Genomic DNA, 22,866 nt, shown 5'->3' with positions numbered 1-22,866 from the left:
CTCCTTTCAAAAAGTGAAATGTTTAGATAATTCTATATGTTTTCAATAAAGATAAATTTACAAGTGGGAACAATTCCATTTCTGCTGATGAGTTGTATTTGGCTTTGTAATTTATATCTGTATTCTTTGCACCTGCAAATAAACATGGGTCTTTCAAGGGTCAATGTTTATTATTTAGTGCTGGATCATGGCCTGACAGTAATAAATAAATAAATAAATAAATAAATAAATAAATAAATAAATAAAAATTTTGGTAGGTAATAGGATATTTAAATGGGACTTTTTCCTATCTGAGTTTATAGTTGAGATCAACTGGTACTACATTCTAAAGAGAGATGCTAGGCCATGTAGGCTTTATATGCAAGACCTGGAAAGAAGATGCCCCAAACTAGTTCTGCCACCTCCAAGTTAAAGTGCTTGTTGCCCATCTCGGCCCTGTGTAAAATAAATAAATAAATAAGACTTCATGAAAGAACCCATATTGAGAATTTCTTAGAGATTCTTGAGGGTTCCTTCCAGAGAACCACTTGTAGAACTTTACATATATTTCCCTAGAGTGTGACATGGGAACTGGTACCTGATTCCTGCCTAAACATTCTAATAGTTAGTGGGCAGAAGGAGAGAGCTGCATTTGTATAATCTAACTAGAGGCCCAGTGCACGAATTCGTGCACCAGTGGTGTCCCTCAGCCTGGCCTGCTGGATCAGGCCGAAAACAGCTCTCCCTGAGGGGTCCCGGATTGCGAGCAGGCTCAGGCCAGGCCGAGGGACCCCACGGGTGCACGATCGGGGCTGGAGAGGGACCACGAGAGGGCTCCAGGGTGTGTCTGGCCTGTCTCACTCAGTCCCTATCGGCCGGACCCCAGCAGCACTTTTCTTCCAAATAAAGTAATGAATTAAAACTTCTCACAAATGCTCTTTTTTTTTTTTTGGCACAAAATTCGACATTTGTAAGCATAAAAATATCTATGATGTTAACACCTTCAGAAAATTTGACATATGACCTTTTGAAGCTTGTTGTCAATACAACAAAATAGCATACATATCAAATCGCATATATATCAATATATGTGTAACTCCATCTATTGAAAAAAATCCGCATTATTAACTGGTACATCTAGTATATGATTCCACTTACAGTAACCCCCCTCTTAGCCAAGTGAATATGTTTCAAGACTCCCAGTAGATGCCTGAAATCGTGAATAGTACCAAACCCTATATATACTATGTTTTTTCCTATACATATATCCTATGATAAATTTTAGTTTTTAAGTTAGTCACAGTAAGAGATTAACAACAATAACTGATAATACAATAAAACAATTACAACACACTGTAATAAAAGTGATGTGAATGTTGTTTATCTCTCTCTCAGCAGACTTGCACAAATTTCTTTTTCCTTCTTCACAATTTCATTATAGAAAATTCATTCTTATTGTAGATTTTAACAATCTTGGCTGGCATAATATTTTTTTTCTTGTTGAGAACTTTCACTTTTTCACTTAAAAGAAGCACTTTACAACTGCTCTTGGCTTATCCAAATTGCCAACATCACTATTCTTGCACTTTGGGGCCATTAGTAAGTAAAATCACGGTTCAAACACAAGCACTGGGAAACCATGACTGTCTATCTGATAACTGAGGCTACTAAGTGACTAATGATGGGGGAGCATCTACAGCGTGGATACACTGGACAAAGGGATGATTCAAATCCCGGGTGACAGAGTAGTTCAGAATGCGATTTTATCACACTATTCTGAACAGCATGTAATTAAAAATGCATGAATTGTTTATTTCTGGAACTTTCCATTTAATATTTTAGGACCGTGGGTGACCACTGGTAATTGAAACCATGAAACTGAAAAAACTATAGATGGGGGGGTGGGGCCACTACTGTATATGAGATTCTAGAGCAGTCAAATTCAGAGACCTGAAGTAGAGTGTTGGTTGCCAGGGGCTGGGTGGAAAGAATGAGTGTTAGTGTTTAATGGGCACAGAGTCAGCTGGGGAACATGAAAAAGTTCTGAAGATGAATGATGGTGATGGTTGCACAACAATGTGAATGTACTTAATGCCACTAAACTGTACACTTAAAAATGGTAAGATTTATGTTGTGTTTATTTTACCATAATAAAAAGATAAAAACAAAAATATGCTGACCAAAAGGGCTTCCTGGAAGACTGAGATGATGCCCACAGAGGAAAGATGTGGATGGGCCGGCCACTGGAATCCAGGGCCTGAGGAGATTGTAACCTGCCAGTCATCAGAGGAAAACCCACATCAGGGTCTGCCAACAGGAGCCCAGCCCCAGTTCTCCGAATTTATAAAGGCAACTCATAATAAAAAGCAAATGTTGGTGTCTGACACAGAGGGCCTTGAAACCAGGTTAGGACAACATCATTTTGCCCTTTCATCCTTCCTTCCTCTAGCTTCTGTCATGGGAGAGAAGGTGAAATGATGAAGATAAAGAAGTCCACTATGACTGTCACCTGACCATAAGCTTCTAATCCTAAGCAAGAGGGAATCTTGGAGACTATTTACACCTAAGTGTGTCAGAAGAGCCATGAAATCTACCAGAAAGTTCATCTAAGAGTGGGGAAGAATGATTCAACAGAGGAGGTTTTGAAAGGAAGAGGGGAAAAGTCTAGCTCTTTTAATCATCCAGTTAGAGAAGATTCTCTCCTTGGAGCTTAGGAGATTCCTCATGGGAGAATCATCTCTTTCATTTCTCTTCTTCTTCCATTAGGAAGCCAGGTTGGCCCCTTAATCACCATCCAAGGAAATACCTCAGGAGACATGGTACCTGGGAAGAGGTCCTCCCAAAACACATACATACATACATACATACATACATACATACATACGTAAAAACTTTGTACTCATGGCCTGAAAAGTAGGAAGGGAACACAGAGGTGATACTATGCAAGTCCGTGGCCAGCCAGAATGGCTGCCAGCTCCTCCAGCATAGCCCAAGCTTCTTCCTTTTGGAATATTAACATGACAGACCAAAATAATTATTTGTAGCTGCATGTATTCATTTGTTCAATACACTTTTACTGAGTATCGTGATATTTAAAATATCTATAAAATACGATCACATACTTTAATGAACATATGGTACAGCAGAGGAAAACATACAGATTCACAATTAACTATACTATAAGGCACAGAGAGGAATAAATAAACATGGAGTTAAAAGCTTTAGGGAGAAGATAACTTTTAGATCAAGCTTTGAATGATGGGAGATGGCAGAGAAGCAGGTGGATGATTTGTAGACTAAGAAGTAGTTGAGTTTGTAAGTAGCATAGAATACTCTGAAAAGAGAAATGAAAGCCAGGGTTGGAAGAAAATTTGGTACGATATTTCTATGGGTCCCAAAGGCCAGGAACTTTGTGGTATGATAGGTAATGGGGGAGTAATTTAAGGTCTATGAGAGCCTGAGTGATGCAATCTGAATTATGGTTTAGGAAGAATAGAAGGCTATTAACATTGCTCAGTCAAGAGGTAATGAAGCCCTTAAGTAGGATGATTGCTGTGGCAATTGGAAAGGAGAAAATGGACAGGAGAGGCTCTGGGGAGGTAGAATAAATGGGGCTTGGCTCTTGATTGCATATGCCCTTTCTGTACCCTCTGATTGACCCTCATTCCTTTCCTTTTCTGATCATAAAGGTGCATAATGTGTCCCTTAATACACTAACATATTTTCTGGAAAATTTCTCATCAGTATTAGGTAAAGCTTCATTTGCAATATCTATGAAAGACACCCCAAAGGACAATCCTTAATGTTCAAAATGAAGAAGTAATATTCCACATCTACACTTGTACAGTATTTTCTCTGTACTCTGGACTTACAGGTAAAGTTCTCCCCCTTTTATCTTCGATCCTTGCTTTCAGAAAATGTGAACATAAATTAGTACATTTCTTGTTGAAGCTCTTGGTTGCTCACATAGAATGGAAATTGTGATCATAAAATTAATGTTATTAAAAATGATAGTAAAGTCCTCTCTTTGTTCCAGTATTCAGCTTTAAGAACATCTCTGCTCTCTATGAGACTTAGAGTACTAATTTTATAAAATCAGAAGAAAGGATTTGGCCCTGGCTGGTTTGGTTCAGTGGATAGAGCATCGGCCTGCGAACTGAAGGGTCCCAGGTTTGATTCCAGTCAAGGGCACATGCCCGTGTTGCGGGCTCGATCCCCAGTGGGGAGTGTGCAGGAGGTGGCCAATCAATGATTCTCTCTCATCATTGATGCTTCTATCTCTCTCTCTCCCTCTCCCTTCCTCTCTGAAATCAATAAAAATATAAAAAATATTTTTTAAAAAAAGAAGAAAGGACTTTAGCAAAGAACTAAATTATGAGAAATTAACAAAAGCATCACCCTGGTTGGTGTGGCTCAGTGATTAGAACGTCAGCCTGGGAACACAAGGGCCATGGGTTCAATTCCTGATCAAGGGCACCTGGGTTGCAGGTTGGATCCTCACCCCTGGTCAGGGCACCTGAGGGAGGCAACCAATTGATGTGTCTCTCTCACATTTCTCCATCTCTCTCTCTCTCTCTCTCTCTCTCTCTCTCTCTCTCTCTCTCTCTCTCTCTCTTCCCACCCCAGCTCTTTCCCTCCTACCACCCTACCACACTCTCTAATATCCTCAGGTGAGGATCTTTAAAAAGAGCATCTATCAAAATAATTGTGTTTATAATTCAATGGTTAATAAAATCATGAGATAATGTATTAGTCACTTCAGTTTTTAAAAGCTGAAAGAGTAGAAAATATTTTGTATGTTTATGTTATTATTCACCATTTGTGGATTAGACTAAAATGAGCTGAAGTGACCAGTATGTCGCAACAGGGAAGGGACTCTCCAGCATGGCAAGTCTTTTCTGGAAGGCCAGTTGCCACTGGAGATGTGTACTTTTAGAAGACCTACGTGGCTATTTTTTGACATGGGAAATTTTGTATTTCCATGCCCTGGACTTTTCTGCAGAAGCACATAGGGTAACACATGCCACAGACAACGGGCTTGCATTGAGTGAGCAGTGGTGAGCTGTGGTGAGCAGCAGTGAGCTGTAGTGAGCAGTGGTGAACTGTAGTGAGCAGCAGTGAGCTGTAGTGAGCAGTGGTGAGCTGTAGTGAGCAGTAGTGAGCAGTGGTGAGCAGCAGCAAGCAGTAGTGTACTGTAGAGAACAGTAGTGCCCTCGAGCATAGCAGCTATGGTTGCAATGCTGCTGGGATGCTCAATGGTGTGAAACAAGGTGTGTGAAGGATCTAGGAAATGGGGATCTGTTTTCAGCTCAAACTTCAAGCAGAAAGTGATCTTCCAGATCAAAAGGGGCAAAATACCACACCTCCTCCCCAGCCTCTCAATGAGTACAGTTCTCCTGCAAATCTTGGGCTGAGCAGATTAAACTCAGTGCAAATAAAGGACAGCAAGTAATCTGGTTAATAGAACAGCTAACTTTCATTAGGTGCTAACTTTAACTAAACACTCTCTCTAAACACTGTCCCTGCATAATTTTACCTAACTGTTAAAAAACCTTTCTTATCATACCCATTTAACATATGAAGAACCTGAGATTGAGTGGTTAAGTAGCTTGACTAGATTTATCAGACCAATGTCAAACACAAGGCTTTAAATCTTGTCCCTACACTGCCTTTTGCTTAGACAAGGAAAGCAGCCTCCTTCTGTGGGGGCATTGATGCCAAGCAAGGCCTGCAGTAAGCATACACTTCTAGTGAGCTCTGAGCATTTCTGTGAGCATTATTAGCCTTCCCAGAGAATTTATCTGGAGAATGTTTACTTCCAGAGGATGCATCAAGGAGGTATTTTTATTTAAAATGCCTGGGGGAAAGAATGTTTAAAACACAGAAGAGAATGCTGCACTATCTTTCAAGAGTCTCATGAACACACAGGAGGAAATGTATTCATATTACCTCTCCAGACCATGAGGCTTCTAGGGTGGTTATTGTCACTGGGGGCCATGGGGTGGATTATTTCCCTTCACTCTTGTTGCCAACTGAAAAAAGGACACTGCAATAAGATTATAGGAATGAAAAGGCCACATTTAGACATAGATCTTCTTGGGCAAGATCAAGTAGGATAAAAATAAGCAAAAATGAGACATACAAGAAGAAGAACCTGGCCAGACCCAAGTGTGGAATCTTCCCACAATGGAAAAGGGGAGAGGGTTATTATCCCAGGTCCTTAGGGCGGAGCCAATGAGATGATATAAGGATAGCATTGCTTGTGGTTCGGTTGTCCCTGGCTTGGGAGCACAGGCGCTCACTGTCTGACTCTCTCTCTTTCTCAGCCTGTTGTTGTTGTTATCTTACCTTTAAAATTTTGCCTGACCATTTACATTCTTATAAAGTAACTTAAGTACTTTATTGGACTAGGCTGGTTATAAATACATAGATATAAACAACATACTTTTAATATAAATATTAATATCATATTATTAATATTCATGTACAGTATTTATAAATACATAAATTTTAAAAATATATAATCCTTTAGAAGTTAATGTATATTACAGTTCTGTAGATCCTATTCCAGAGTTTGGGTTTAGTAGCTCTCAACAAATCATTTTTTTGTCTTCACTGATTCGTGAGATAAGAAATCCTTCCACTCTGGAGGTGCTAGTTGACATCTGACTTTCCAAAGGAAAGAACATGAGGACTTTCATCCATTGATGTTCCCATGTATTTGAATATATTTGCTGTATAGCCCAGAAATGAAATTGCAGGTAGCTTTCTGACCAACTAGCAGTCTAAGCAGAGCTCGTGCAATGAGAATGCTCTTTCAGTGCTAGACGTTCGATGGCAAATTGTTCTGAAGTGAGCAGAGACCTCCCCTCTGATCTGGCTCCAACTCTGAGGCTTCAGTTCCCTGAGCCCTGGGCTGGCAAGAAGGTGGGATGTGGAACAGCACAGACACAGACTGTATCGTGTACAGCACAAAGAGTTGGACTCTTCTCTCATCAGTGCCTCAGTGGTCCTGGGAGAAGGGAGGGTTCCCTTTGGGCAGTCACAGACATGGGTGAGTGAACTTGAGCCCTTCTTTAGCTTTGAACAAGAAGCCCTGTTGGGCTGTTGTGTCTCAATCAGATGGTAATGCTACAGTTACTCTTCTAGGTATTTTGCTACTAGGGATCAGAAGGAAGGAAGGAAGGAAGGAAGGAAGGAAGGAAGGAAGGAAGGAAGGAAGGAAGGAAGGAAGGAAGGAAGGATCCCAATACCTGGTGATTTCTCAGTAATAAATGTATTTCTACAAGTGATAATGTAGCATTATTGCTATCTATGTGATTTTTATTGAGTATTAAAATATTCACATGCATCATTTCACTTAATACTCCCAACTGAGGTATGTGACAGAGCTAGGATTTGAAAATAGTTCTGTACACAGACCTTAACACTCTAGTAGTGATTTTTATTGGTGGGTTACATGTTTACAGTTCACCTATGTATTAATTCATTCTCTAGATATTGTTTGTATTCCTTATTGCAAAGATGTTACATATAACAAAGCTAAACTAACTCAGAGAAAGAGCAAAAAAATACCTTCCTTCATTCTCTCCTTCCCTCTCTCCATTCAAAAACCACTCAATAAAAGTGAAAAATTTTAAAAAATAACATAAAACAAAAACCCTCAAAAATACTTCCTCTGTGTTAGGCACCCTGTTAGGCATTGGGAATAAGATTGCAAAAACGATAAAAATCTCTGTGCTTCTAGAATTCACAGTTTAGATAGGAGAAAAAAAGTATGTAAATAAATAACTATAATTTTATGTCTTGTAAACCTCAGAGTACTGCAGGTAGCACTGACTTGCTGACTTATCCTCCCCCTTGGTTTTCTTTTTCTAGTAACATCTCACTTGGTACATGGAATGTTTTGAAAATTAGGTATGTATTGTATTATAATAGAGGCCCGGTGCACGGATTCGTGCACTGGTGGGGTCCCTTGACCTGGCCTGCAGGGATCAGGCCAAAACTCACTCTCCAACATCCCCCAAGGGGTCCCAGATTGCAAGAGGGCCCAGGCCAGGCCAAGGGACCCCATCGGTGCACGATCAGAGTCAGGAATGGACCGCAGGAGGGCTCCAGGGTGTGTCCGGCCCCTCTCGCCCAGTCCTGATTGGCCGGATCCCAGCAGCAAGCTAACCTACTGGTTGGAGCGTCTGCCCCCTGGTGGTCAGTGCGCATTTCAGGGAGTTCACAGATTCTTTGAAGCCCATCCATATATGTTGTATAGTTAAATATAGATTTTAAATATTAGGTTCATTAAAAGTGATAATTCAAAAATAATTTCTCAGGATTTTAATTATGAACTTATTTTGAACACATATAGATATTCCAAAAATTCACAACTAAAAGAACAATTCTTTTTTTTATTGATTTCAGAGAGGAATGAGAGGGAGAAAGAGATAGAAACATCAATGATGAGAAAGAATTTTATTGGTGGGTTGCATGTTTACAGTTCACCTATGTAGCTACCGGTCAAATGGTCGCTTACACTTTTATATAGTATATAGATTGCTCTATAAAGTGTTATCTTGGCACTGACATTTTATCTGCCCTACTTAATAAGTGTTTCATAGATATAAACAAAATCTTTGATATAGCTACAGAGCAGGAAGAAAATAGGTCTTGGGTCAAAACAAGCTGGGATTCAGGGGAGATAAGAAGCAGGAACAGACTACTGAACTTCAGGGGGATGGCAGGGGAGGATGGGCGGGAAGATATAAACCAATAAACTTGTATGCATATACGCATAACCCATGGACACAGATAATGGAGTGGTGAAGACCTGGGGGTGGGGGACAGGAGTAGGCTGGAAGAGGTTAATGGGAGAAAAAGGAGGACATATGTAATACTTTCAACAATAAAGATTAAAAAAAAAGAAAGAATTGTTCTTTTAGCCTGGCACGCATGGCTCAGTGGTTGAGCATTGACCTAGGAACCAGAAGGTCACGGTTTGATTCCCGTCAGGGCACATGCCCAGGTTTCAGGCTCTATCCCAGTGCGGGGTATACAGGAGGCAGTCGTTCAATGATTCTTTCTCATCATTGATGTTTCTATCTCTTTCTCCCTCTCATTCCTCTCTGAAATCAATAAAAAAAATTTAAAAAAAGAATTGTTCTTTTAGTTGTGAATTTTTGGAATATCTATATGTGTTCAAAATAAGTTCATAATACACTTAAAATCCTGAGAAATTATTTTTGAATTGTCACTTTTAATGAACCTAATACTTAAAATCTATTTTTAACCATACAACATACATGGATGGGCTTCAAAGAATCTGTGAACTCCCTGAAATTATATATAAAATTGTATTCACGTATGCATTTTCTAGAGAGGGTCTCTAGCTTTCATCAAATTCATACCCATGACTCTAACATGATTAAAACCCAATGAATAGATCATTAAAAATTGAGAAGTTAACAAGGATTTTTCCCATCATAAAATTAGGGCTTTTAAGCATACAATTCTGACATAGATACTGTACTTACATCAAGAGCCACAGACTGCTTGGCCCAGGACTTCTTCACTTGATCATACATAATTGTGTTGTTGATGCCCAGGCCACAAAAGATGACAAAAGCCTAAGGAAGAGAAAGCCCACTAATTAAAAATTGCAATAACTCATTGGAATAATCTAATATAAAAGCAGGCAGTCATCAGCGATGGGCCTGAAAATATAATTTTATAGTACACAGAGTTAGGCCTTGGGGAAATATGCACATTAAAATTCATAATTACTATTGTCATGTAACAGCTTTATAGCTCACAATGTGTATCAGAGAAAATGTTAGTTTACGGTCATTGTGAAGAAACGACTTCATGCATTTCAAAACATGCGTACAGTCTGTTTAAATGTGTTCTTTGTTTAGGCTGTGGACTGATGTTAGTCATTCCATTCCAACTGACCCAAAGCAACCTCTTTCAGTATCTAGCCTATAAAATATTTCGGTAAAGAAAGCAAGTGACTATACCCACCGTTAAATGTTAAGAGGAAGGAGGATTGATATGGAACCAGTTAGTAAAGAAGCTGTGAAGTATTCTCAGCTAAAAAAAAAATAATCATGGAGTTTTCATGTTGGTCACCAGTACAAAGTCTACCAGGAAGCATATTCAAGGCCAACCTCTCTAGCTAAAGGGCAGACTGGAGTAAAAGGAAGCTTGTAAACAAAAGAGAGGTGATGATGACACACCTGGAAGAGCTGACTAGGGGGGGTCTCACAGCTCTGAACACACCCAAACAAGACAAGGATAAGACAATTAACACTTTGAATAGAGAGTGGCTGACTCAGTTCTGTAAAAAAAAAAAAAAAATGAGGATAAAACTAATCAATGGTCACAAAATAATCTAATTAGTAAAAAAATAGAATTAAATACTACCTAAGCATCTATATAGTCTTTAAATCTTCCTTTAAATTCTGTCACACTGTTTACATATAAAGATAATTAATGATTATTTATCCTTACAACTTTGGGCAAGCTGCAACCAGGAGACTATTGGTGTCTCAGCTATAATTCTTGCTTTATTTTCTTACCTCAAAAAGTCGTTGATCTGCATCATCAAAAGGTTTTCCATCAAGTCTATTTAACACTTGAGCCACTCCTGTAGGAAGATTTTGGCATATGTGGTCATTTTCAGCACTAGAGACTGTGTTGCTACAATACAGTAAGCACCAGCTGATTCTATGCCTCCTTTAAGTGACTCCAGACACCCCAGTTTAATCTCTGGTCTCTCTAGTATCTGTTATGTGCATGGCAGCAGATCTGAGATGTGCTGAAATGCAGTCTCCTTTCCAGGCTGTGAGACCCCGACTAGGTCTCAGGGAAGCCTAGAGTTCTACCAAGCATCAACCTATTTCCTGAAAATGGTTTTCAAGATGACTGTACACAATAAATCTGATAAATCTGGCATACACACACACACACACACACACACATATATATATATGTAATTTTTTATTTTTTCAATTCCCTGAAGCACAATGTTTGAGTGTGACATAGTGATTAAGAACACTGGCCCTGAAGTTAGACTGTTTTAGTTCAAATTTCAACTCCACCATCAGTATTACCTTGAGCAAGTTACCTAAATTTTTTAGCACTGAATTTCCTCATCTGTAAAATGGGGGTTGAAATGTTAACTGTCTTAGAGGGTTATGAAGATTAAATGAGACAATGTTTGCATGTTTGTAAAGCATATTACTCAAGGGGTAATATGTAAGGGATAATGATACAGTTAACCTTCAAAGCAAGGTTAGTGCGGTTGACTGCTACCAGTGAGTACCTACATTTCTAACAAACTTAACTTACATGTGCTTCCTCTTTCCAAAGTTCATTTCTGGCGTTATACCAGATGTTTGGGGACATGACTATTAAAACCCACAAGTTTAACCAAAAAAACTCATCAATCTTAAAAATCACTCTCCTGTGTCCCTATTTAGTACAAACAAAGAAAATAGCTATAATTCTAAAGCATGCTTCTATTTTTTAAAACACCTAACTTTCCACCAGGGAGGTAAGTCATCATATGCTAAAAGACATATATAATTAAATGCAAATCTTTTGGCATGTAACAAGCAAACTACAGTCTTAATTTTGAAAGAGTAACAGATGTTTACTTTAAGAATGAAAGACTGTATGTGAGATTTACATTGGACATCAACAGATAACATATGGTGTTTCTTATGGACTTCCTCTTCTCTTTCAACTTAAATATATTTAAAATTCTGTACATGATGCAATTCAATGCTTTGTACTAGGGGCTAAAATTCCTAAATCTTAGAATATTCTGTATGTTCAACAATGTACTAATGTTTTTCTGCAAATTAAGCAAACTGATGAAAAAAATTTTCTTAGAATTCAAGTCTTGACAACCTTTACAGAGCAGCAAATTGGTAAGTGGCAGTGTCTTAGAGTTTAAGAGGCAAACTTGGGGAGACAGAGAGGCAAATAGATGCATTGGTTACCAAACACATTAGTTACCTTATGCCTCTTAGGAAAAAAATCACATTTTCATTGCATTTCAATAATTTTAACTAATGCTTACATCCTTCATGACTTCTTTACTTTAATCACTGACCTCTTCTTGCCTAGACTTACTTCTTAGATTTAATGTTTTCCTGGCTGGATTTTTGAAGGGAGAGAAGGGAGCAAGGAGGGAGAGAAGAAATGCAAGCTGCTTTGGTCCACAATTCCCTTATTCTGGGGAAAGTGTAGCTTATTTCAGAATCATTCTAGACAGAAGGATGTATGTTCAGTATATGTCTAGTAATTCATGTTCCTTCTTTCTTTGCATTTAGTCCATGTAACTAAATGTAAACGCATAGATGTAAACGCATAGATGCAAATATGTAGATGTAGTAGGAGAGTTTGTACTAGGAGTTAGGAGGCCTGGGTTTTAGTTCTAACCCTGCTACCAACTCACTCTGTGATTTTATTCATCTTTGCAGCCCCCCGCCCTGCCTTAGTTTCCAAAGGTTGAGGTAAAAGAATCCTATTAGTTACTTTCTGAGATCCCCTCCAACTTCAAAAGTATTGGTTCTTATTTAAAGAATAGATGTTTGTTCATTGATGGGATTAATGTAGATTCATCAGAAGTCCACATTTATGATATTACACAAGAGTATGAGACATAGGTTGATGAATCCTAGACATAAAAAAGGGGAACACATAAAAAAGATATGGATATATTTTAAATTAAATTTTTATTTCTTAAAAAAGTGTTTGAACATTTAGGTGATCTCTTACCAATTATTTGGTGGCTGCTATTCCAAATAGGTACGCAGAGAACGGATCTTATGTGAAAACCAGATATCTGGTCAGCCTAGGATATAAAAGTAGTTAATTGAAATTAAACATTATCAAGTATTTTAAAATAATATTTTTTAAAAAAACACACAAGTATTTTAAAATAATATTTAAAAAAACACATTATAATTTAATTTTTAATGTACACCTATCTCTTTTAATTTAAAACCTCACAAGGAAACAAAGCCCTTACCAAGTATGAATCAACCAAAGCCCTCATACCAAAGACAAGGATGACAATGATGATTATAAGCTAACTTTTACTGGATGTTCACTCCATGTATGACACCTGTTCAGGGTTTTCACATGAAATATCTCATATACTTATCAGATAAGACTTAGAGAAATTGACTACCTAGAAAATGGAGAGACTGGCTCAAAGGAAGCCAGACAATAACAAACACATCCATCAACTTTATCTTCTATAAGAACAAAGTGGTTTTTTTCCTCTCCCTAAGGACAATGTCTATATTACAGCAATGCTAATGAGCATGAGGAGAAGGAAGTCAATTTTAGAGGAATCTGGAAGGCATAATGTATAGTCTTAGGCTAGCCAGAGCAGCACTAGAATGTTTTGGGTCTGTTTTGTTTTGCTGAGAGCCAATTGTTGGTGGTCCTGAACCAGCATTGAACAGTAGGCACAATTGCCTCTGTCAACTGTAGGACAACTGTAGGCTCTGTCTAACCTCCCTTAGGAAATCTTAAGCAGCTGAGGAAAGAGGTCACAGACCAAGAAGAAAAGGAACATGCGGTAAAGGAGATAAACAAGGACAGAGACAGTTTGAGAGGCTGGTGGTGAGGAAGACAAAGCTTAGACTGTTTGTCAGTGAAATGAAAGAGATTTTTTTTTTTAACCAAAAATCAGTGCAATTTCCCAGTTAATGGATCTAATTAAAGATGGTTTATCTCTAGGAGCCATCAAAACATACTTGTCTTATTTTCCAGCCTCTCAAAGGTAGTTAAAGAAAACGTTAAATTAATTGATGATAATTTATTAATGTGCAATGTGTTTCCTTTCCCTAGAAAGATATGTACAACTTTAACAATAATCTCAAACAAAACTTTATCCTCCAAATGCCAATCTACTGGAGAAAATTATGGCACTGGAACAAGCTGAGAGAGATGTTTCCAGTGGGTCATTTGATTTCCTTGAAACAATAGAGAAGCGGTTTCTTTTTGCCCACCTTACCTGCACATGGGATCAATCCTAATGGCTCCTAGAACAATGCCTACAAGTTCCTGACATGAGCATTCCTAGAAAAAAATAACAACTGACCTTTGGGCTTAGAAATGAGGCACTGTCTCCACAACCTATGCAGTAAAGTTTGTTTGATTCATAGAACTATGGGACTCCTATTTTTCTTCATCACCCACAAATACCCCATTCCATATTCTATTCACATATTAGTAATCCCCCTAAGCTTCCTCATCCTCCTGGTCATCTGGAACTCTTACATCCACTGTCCAATCTTCTCTACCATACCCTACCTACTTTCTGGAAAGAATCTCAAACTGGCCTACCCTAAGTATCAGCAACTGGAAAATTATTGGTTGCAAATGCATTTCAACAGATCCACAGAGCTCTAACTCTTACTGGTTTCAATTGTGTGCATTTCCCTTTGTAACAGAAACATAAGTGATGACCAGAAGGCATTATGAAGGTGTTACAGAGAATCTTACCTAGTAATAGACAAACATGTAAACTGACCGTACCTCCACTACACCCACCAGCCAATCAGGAGGGAATATGCAAATTAGAAGGACAAAGATGGCGGCTGCCCAGCTGTTCCAGGCATGGAGTGGCCGGGTGGGGCAGGACGCCTGCTATGAGAGGGAGGGTGTGTGTGTGTGTGAGAAGGGATATACAGGAGCAGCACTGGGCCGCAGTGAAGACAAGACTGCAGACTGCAGCGAAGACTACAGACTCTGGCTGGAGTCTGCAGCAAAGACCTCTGGCCAGAGTCTGCAGCGAAGATGAAGGCGGCAGACTCTGGCCGGAGTCTGCTGCAAAGGCGGCAGACTCCGGCTGGAGCGAAGGCCTGGGTCCTGGATGCCAAAGGAAAACCGGTGCTGGAAGCCAAGGGAAGAAAGGCCTATTGCACGAATCTCTTCATGCAATGGGCCTCTAGTAGACAATGAACTGTCCTGCTGGGCTAGTACTCAGTATCCCAGATTGCAGGGGTGTTTTCCTATTAAGATCTGACAGGCGAAATGGACTTTAATCCGCTATGTTGAATGATCTCAGAGACTGTAGCCCCATTATCCTTAAGTGCTCACGATAAGGGTAAGACCTATTGAGTTGTCTATAACAGGCTTTAACAAAAAGGTCAGGGAAAGAACTTCATGTGGAAGAACTGTGTATGACTGAATAATGACAGAGTTAAGCTCATAATACCTTAGATTTGACTGTGTAACTCTGGGCATTGGCCACCATGGCAGAGGAGAACTAGGCACTGATGGGTTACCCACTGCTGAATTTGTGACACATACATAGACTGCCAAGCCATTCATGCACAAAGCCTGCCCTACTTTTTAGTTATATTTTGCCATTCCCCTTGCTGCACCTTTCCCATTTAAATGTTGAGTCCAATTATTCATTCCTGTTGCAGGCAGAAAACAAACCCTTCATATAATGGTTATGAAATTCTCTTCATCACTACACTAATGGGAGGAAATATTAAATTAAGCAGTAGAATATTGTACCTTACCTTGACTAAATAATGGCTTGCTGTGCATTAGTGTATTTGTTTTAAGGTGTTCTTTTGAATCTAGTATGAAAAGAAGAGCAGAAGTCTTCACAGATGATGTTCTAGAGCACAGCTAACTATTGGGAGTTGAATTCTCAAGCACAATGCCAACTAAACAAGACCAGAATAATTGCATCATGGTGAAGATGTTTGTAAATAGAATATGCACTACAAGAAGTCACCTGATGCAGTAGCAGGTCATCTGCAAATGTGCTTTATGTGCATGCTATTGGGACAGTTTCAGACAAGAATCTTAGAATAATATCCAAGCAACACTCCATGCAGGCAAAGGCAATAGAAAGTAATCTACTAGGATATAGCAAGACAAGTTAATTTACCTAGATCTTACGTTATTTCAATTCTGGTTTTCAATAATAGTTTATAGTTTTTAGAGGGCTTATGATAGCTTGGTAAAATATAAAGGGGATAAAATTTTAAAGCATCTTTATAATTTTGCCTGATTATACAAAAATAACAGAAACACTTGTGAAATTTTTAAGTAAAAATAAAATCAAAAGCACTGATCTTGCCATCTCTAGAAATGACAACTATTAACAGTTTGATATAACTTCTTCCTTATCTTTTTATACAAATATATTAAAATATATTCTACACCAAGTTATTCTACATTTAATAGTATTTAAATCTGTATTTTAAAAATATCTTTTTATTGATTTCAGAGAAGAAGGGAGGAGAGATAGAAACATCAATGATAAGAGAGAATCATTGATTGACTACCTCCTGCATGCCCCACACTGCAGATCAAGCCTGTAATCCAGGCATGTTCTCCAATTGAGAATTGAACTGTGACCTCCTGGTTCATAGGTCAATGCTCAACCACTGAGCCAAGACAGCCGCATAGTATTTAATATATTTATTAATAATATAGATAATATATTCAATAAAACTAAACAATATTCAATGGTAATGTCTATTGCATACTAAACATTGTTCTAGTTATTGGAGATAGATCAGAGAACAAAACTGACAAAATCCTGACCTTCATTGAGCTTACATTCTATGAGGGAAGACAGATGGTAAACAATACAAAAAGTACACAAATAAATTATATGTTAGAAGGTGTTTGGGATTAAGGGCAAAAATAGAACAGGATAAAAGGGATTAGGAATATCAAGGATGTCAGGCCTTACTAACAGGTAACATCAGAATGATGATTTTAAAGAAGTGAGGATGTGAGTTATACAACAATTGGTGTAAAAGTATTTCAGTTGAAGGAGTAGCCAGTGCAAAGGCCCTGAGGTAGGTGTGTGAGCTGCATGTTTTTGTGTCAGACCAGTGTGGCTGGAGAAGTATGAGAAAGTGCTGGGGGTGGATAATCAGAAACCAGATTGTGTAGGGCACTGTAAGCCTCTGAAAGAATTATAAATTTGGCTGCTACTCTAGTAAAATAAAGAGACTTTGCAGAGTTTGTGAGCAGAGTTGTGATATGTGACTTAAAATTTAAAAGCATGGATACCCCCTCCCAAGGAGCAAATGTCCAATAAAACTACAATATCTACGAACATGATAACTCATGAACAGGTGTTTCTTAAGCCACTATAAATATATATAATCAGTTATATTTAATAGGTCATTTTCATCTTCTATCCTTTTCAAGGATCACAGATTCTTGTAACAGAATAAACATATTCTGATCTTCATAACGTTGCAAAATTTAAAACTCAGAAATTTAGTTCCAGTCTGTGACTATCCTTATATAACCATTCTGTCATAATTTTCCACCCATAAACTAAGGAGCTTGGCTATAAAACCATGTATGCTATCAAGCCCAGCAGGTACTACTGCTAAGAGTCAACTTGAACAGCCAGACAGCAGGCAAGTAATCACTGTGGCTCGTCCTCTAAGTCGCTCTGTTCACCGCAAGGAGGGGACTCCATTAAATATTTAACACAGCCACAAAGAGAACACCCAGCAGGTGGATAACTATGATTACTTGCCCCAGAGCCCTCTCAGCAAGCATCTGACAGCACTTGGGATGAGCTTTATATCACATTAAAACATTCCTTTGTAGCTTTTATCAAAAGAAAGACCAACAGTTTCAAAACTGAGATTTCAAAATAAGGATCATTCTCGTGCTGCATATTTTTGGGCAAAGTTTCAGAGAAGTTATTACAAGACTGAAAATTCACAGAAATTGGAAATATACTTTACACTTTAACTATATAGTTAAAGCAAATCTTGATAGAATAAACTACCTCTTAGTAACAGAAAATAGCTACTGATATCATGAATCCCCCAACTGACAAGCTTGGTGTGTTCATTGAAATTGGAGAAGAAACTACCAAATGTACATGAGGATGTACTGGGTTCAGCATCTGCAGTTAGAGATCGGAAGAATCTATGAAATGGTCCACTGGGCAAGTCATTCATAGCTGCTGCTGAGCAATTTCATTCCTGGAGTAGGGAACGCCCTGCCCGCTGCCATTGATCAGGAACATCCACCTGGGCTTTAACATGAGCAGAAACTTAACTTCTAATGTATTAAGTCACAGAGATTTTGGAGTTTGTCCATTGCCTTGACTGATACAGTAGTTTGAAGGAAGGCACCAAAGTTGTGTTTGAAATAAACCAATGTGACTGGCTTTTAGCTACATGTTTAAAGGATTGGTGGGTTGCTTGGGGCTGGGCAGTGCAGTTAGCCCCTGAGCTTGATCACCCCGATCTGCCCAGGTAACCTGAACCTTGGATGACTGACCACTCTTGTGAAGAGTCAGGTCTGCATATCGCTTGCTCCTATAAGGTAGGATCTGGTGATCATCTTCCCAAGGCAGCCCAAGGCCACGGGACATACATCCAGCCTTCACCACCTGTGGATATCTGCCATTGCTCCTTCTCTAACCAGAAAAGAGAAGACCTGCCTTCCTGAAGTCCTGCAGGCTGTCAGATTATTGCCACCATCCCTTCTTTACTGTCAACCAACAATCACCCTCACTGTCCTCTTTGTGCAGAGACTTTTCTCTTCCCCCATGTCTCTGGAGGAAGGGGACATTGAAGTTGGCTTGTCCACGATCCAAATTCAGCTGGTCTGCAGCTCTGTGTTAGGCCCCTCATGCAGAGGAAAGGATCTACTTTTAGATCCTGGAACTAAAACACTAGTCCTCAACCAGACCAATATTTTCGCCTGATATTCATACAGGACTCCATGGTTTACAAAATATGTATGCAGAATTTTACATGCTACAGTATGTGTGCAAGCAGTAGGTCCAAGATTTTTCGGCTGGTAAGTGGAGCAGACAGGACCAAAAGGTAGGTCTGCCAGCCGTAAGTTCATGTGCCTGTATGGAGAGAGGAAGGAAGGTGTGGTCACTCTACTGCCCAGGCAACCCTCAGCAGCAGGTGCCCCCAAAAGGCCACTCAGAGAAGAACTGAATTAGGAACCAGAGGTGCAGTCTGTTCTGTGCCCTGCCTCAAGGAAGTTGTGTGGCCTTAGGCAAGTTCCTTCAGCTCTCCGAGTCTCTATTTTCTCACCTGTGAATTAAAGAAATCTCCAATATTTCTATTAACTGAAAACTTTTGTATCTATACTATAGATTCTATAGTAAGAAACCTCAGAATACGGCCAATCCACTTTTGGTGTTCTATCCCAAGTCACTGCATTGTCTGATGAATTGGAATCCTTCCTGCTCAGTAAAGAAAATTCAGGTTGCCAGAATTAGCATTGAGCCAGTGAGAAATTTAGCACAGATACCCGTGTTCAGGTAATTGGATTTCTGGCATTATCTAGGTCTGTGTAGAGAAAAATCAGGAGGAAAAACAAGAAATTCTCTGAAAAGGATTCCCCATGCTACCTCTCTGCAAATTATCATTCTTGGTAACCAACTGCAAACTATTCAGGAAGTGGGTGAGTGCAGAGAACAAAAAAGCAAATGCTTTCCCCAGTGGAGATAACAATTAGTCATCAACCCTGGATTTAAAACACAAAACTGTACCCTTATGTTCTACCGCTGATAAATAATGACTCGGTAATGATTACTGGAGAAAATATGAACCCATGTCCCAGACACCAGAAGAGAGGACACAACCTTCGCAGGGAGACAACATAGTTCTAAAAGGTACCCTCTGTTTCTTGGATGATTTTAGAATTAGTTTTAGTGAAAGGATAAGTCAATTAAATTTTGTCATGGTGTTTTTATATCTCGAGGGAAATAACATGTTAATGAAAAACATATCTGAAATGGTTGTCTTTATTTCATGATCTACACCATCAGGCTTTGTGCGGAGAAGGTTTCACCCTTTTAGCCTCTTGGGGAGGGCTGTGGATCAGTCTGAAGTCCATTTCATTCATTATTAAAATAAGCAGTTAGCATTTGTTACTGAGGAAAAATATACTTGAGAAGAAAGACAGACTAAGCAGGTAAATAATTTTGATTTTTCTGGTGTGATACATCACACACACACACACACACACACACACAGGCATGCACGCGTACCATAATACACAGTTATAGGACAGATCTACTAAATGCCACATCTCTCTCACTCTCCTCTCCCTTCTCTCATCTCCATTTATATTGAAAAATTCCTTTCCTTTTTTTTCTTCAGCATAAGAAGAGAAACATAAAATAATTTTAAATTCAAGTACCATCCAAACACATCATGTAAAAATCATGATATAATGCACCTTAAGATTTTCATTTAAAATCTAGTATTAGCTGTGTGGAAGATTGAAAGTACATAGGTAGAAAGTCAAAAAATAATGACGGTCTAAAATAAATACACATTTTATCATAGAGTAGAATGTGATTTTACGAAGTAGTCACTGCTTCAGCTACCACAGTTTACTGTTTTCAGACATCATTGCTTCTTACGACTGGATCAGGGCATGAAATTTTTATGCTCAATCCCACAGAAATAATTGTTGCCTTTTTGCTCAACAGTCCACACTGTTGGTTCTATGGATCATCGGGCAGTCTCCCTTATTGGAATGGACTGCTAAGTGTGGATAAAATGTAAAAAGCTGCATCACTAATCAGGAAGAGACGTGGTAAGAGTCTGCCTATAGATAGACATAAGGATATGGTACATTCAAGCTCACCACATTGTATTAGCAAGAAGTATTCTTGAGATATTAATTATGCTAGCTACATGGCTATTTTTTTCATGAGAAAAAGAACAATGATTGGACAAGAATTTTACATTTCCTATAAAGGTGAAGATGCTTATCTTTTATGACCAACATGTCATTCTCCTGGGTACAGACCCTAGAAAGCCTCTTGCACCTATGTACTTAGAAACATATACAAGGGTGTCCTCGGCATTTATATGTGACAGCAAAACACTGAATTCAAATGTCTATCAACAACATAGTAGATAAGTACAGTGAGGCATATTCATACAATGGGACACTTTGCAGCAGTGAAAATAAATGAATGAATTATAAATTCATGTGACTAGGGATTATACGTTGAACAAAAAAGCAAGCCACAGAAAACCATGTACAGTATATAATTTAACATATAGAAATTTTAGAGACATGCAAAATATAACAACATATTTTGCAGGGATTCAAATCTATGGGATGAAACTGTCTAGAAAAGCAAAGAAACATTAAATTAAAATTAGGACAGTGGTTACCTCTGTGGTGGAAATAAATGAGATAGGATTAGGGAAGATTAATACAATGACTCAAAAGTAATGATCTTTTTTTTTCTTAAACTGGATGGTGGGTGTTTACTGAATCATATTGTGTTATACTTTTACACACTTTGTCTTATGAACCAACTTTTTAAAATGGTATAGTTTGTTGATTCTTTTTGCTTCTCCAAAATTTGACTTCATGGTCCAAAGCTAAGAGCAGAATAATAGTAATCCATACCAAATTTAGTGCAATAATGTGGGGTAGCACTCAACCATCATCCCTTGACATCTAATCTAACATGTTGACTTTGTAACAATAAACTGGCAATTTATGATGTTTCTGCATAGCTTTCTGTTTGTTCATTTATTACTGATGTTAATAATAGAAGACTGAGAGCACTTCATAAAACTGTGTTTAGAAATCTGTTCTTCAGTATTTTCTAAAATTAAGGAGGAAAGAAACACAGCAAAAGGTCAAGCTTTATAAAATCAGGCATAGCCCAGACACAATGTTACCTATACAAATATTGACATCTATAATCATTTCCACTCTGCCAGTCATAGAACCAAGGAAGTGGTGCCTTCCTTATAGGAGAAGCACTTTCTCAAGGAAGATAACACAAAATTCAGATTTAATGAAATAGACGGAACAGAGCTAGAGGGCGGTCAGCATTGGGACAGGTAAAGGAGCACACAGGAGAGACACGCAATATGGAACTCCAACTGGGAGTTCATCATGGAAGAAACTGATGCTCAATAATGAAGAGAAATACATGGAAGATGTAGCCTGGAGAAAGAGAATTCCAGGCAATTGCAGAGAGGTGGTGAGTTTAAGGAATTAAAATTTCCCTGCAGAGATCTGTGAGGATGATCTGACTGAAAATACAGATTAGACTTAGATTCCAGGCTCCCTGCCATTGTCGTGTTCTACTCACACACTGGAGCTAGCACAGAGAAGGAATAGAGTAAAGGCTGTGGGCTCTGAGACTAGGACTGAATCCTTGTCTGCCTCCCGAATCAGAGACCAGCTCTCAGCGTCAGTAAAATGGGGATGATGACACCTACTTCTTAGGGTGGCACAGATTAAATGTTCAGTTATTATCACTAATCTACCCTCTGTTTTGTAGCAGTGTGAGCTTTCTAAAATATAGCTCCTGGTTCTTCCCCATTTAAAACCCAACTACTGTTCTCCATTGCCTAGGATAAATACTCTAAGCTCTTAACACGCCTTTCACCTCTTTGAGTGATCTGGCCTCTGTTTCCCTCTCGAGTCTCATCCACCTGGACCTTCAGCCACATTAACTCATCTTGGTTCCCTAACTCTTCAATAAATTAAAAGTAAACTTACAATTTAGTGAATACACACACGTAAACACATTTGATAAGTTTAGGTAAATTCACCTGTGCGATATTCTGTTCTATCTCACATTTTAAACTTCTACAAATCAGAACCTATATTGCTTTAGTATATTCTGTGTATCATCAGCACAATGATTAACATTAAACAATAACAAACCAATTTATTGTTGCTTAGGAACAATTTTTAAAAATACAGTAGTTGTTCTAGTATATGTTGGGAAATAACCATGTTATATACACATTCTTATTATTAGCTATTTCATAGTTTCATACAAATTATGATTAATATAAAATATACATGGGTACACAAATATGGGTGCATTTAATATAAAATGTACCAAATCAT

The 22,866-nt window shown here is 38.5% G+C and overlaps 1 protein-coding gene across 1 annotated transcript in view; it reads right to left on the bottom strand.

Moving 5' to 3' along the window:
• The window catches only part of PDE11A (phosphodiesterase 11A), a gene marked incomplete at both ends in the record, with an annotated part of 280,406 nt that overhangs the window by 131,368 nt on the left and 126,172 nt on the right, over positions 1 to 22,866 (bottom strand). Inside the window, 3 exons of the mRNA XM_079783142.1 lie at positions 9,504 to 9,596; positions 10,548 to 10,615; positions 12,757 to 12,832. Coding sequence (XP_079639268.1) covers positions 9,504 to 9,596; positions 10,548 to 10,615; positions 12,757 to 12,832 — 237 coding nt within the window. The remainder of the gene's footprint in view (positions 1 to 9,503; positions 9,597 to 10,547; positions 10,616 to 12,756; positions 12,833 to 22,866) is intronic.

The sequence above is a fragment of the Cnephaeus nilssonii genome (genome assembly GCF_951640355.1).
Source record: "Cnephaeus nilssonii genome assembly, chromosome: 10".
NCBI classification, from domain to species: domain Eukaryota; kingdom Metazoa; phylum Chordata; class Mammalia; order Chiroptera; family Vespertilionidae; genus Cnephaeus; species Cnephaeus nilssonii.
This window is presented reverse-complemented; position numbering and strand designations above follow the sequence as displayed.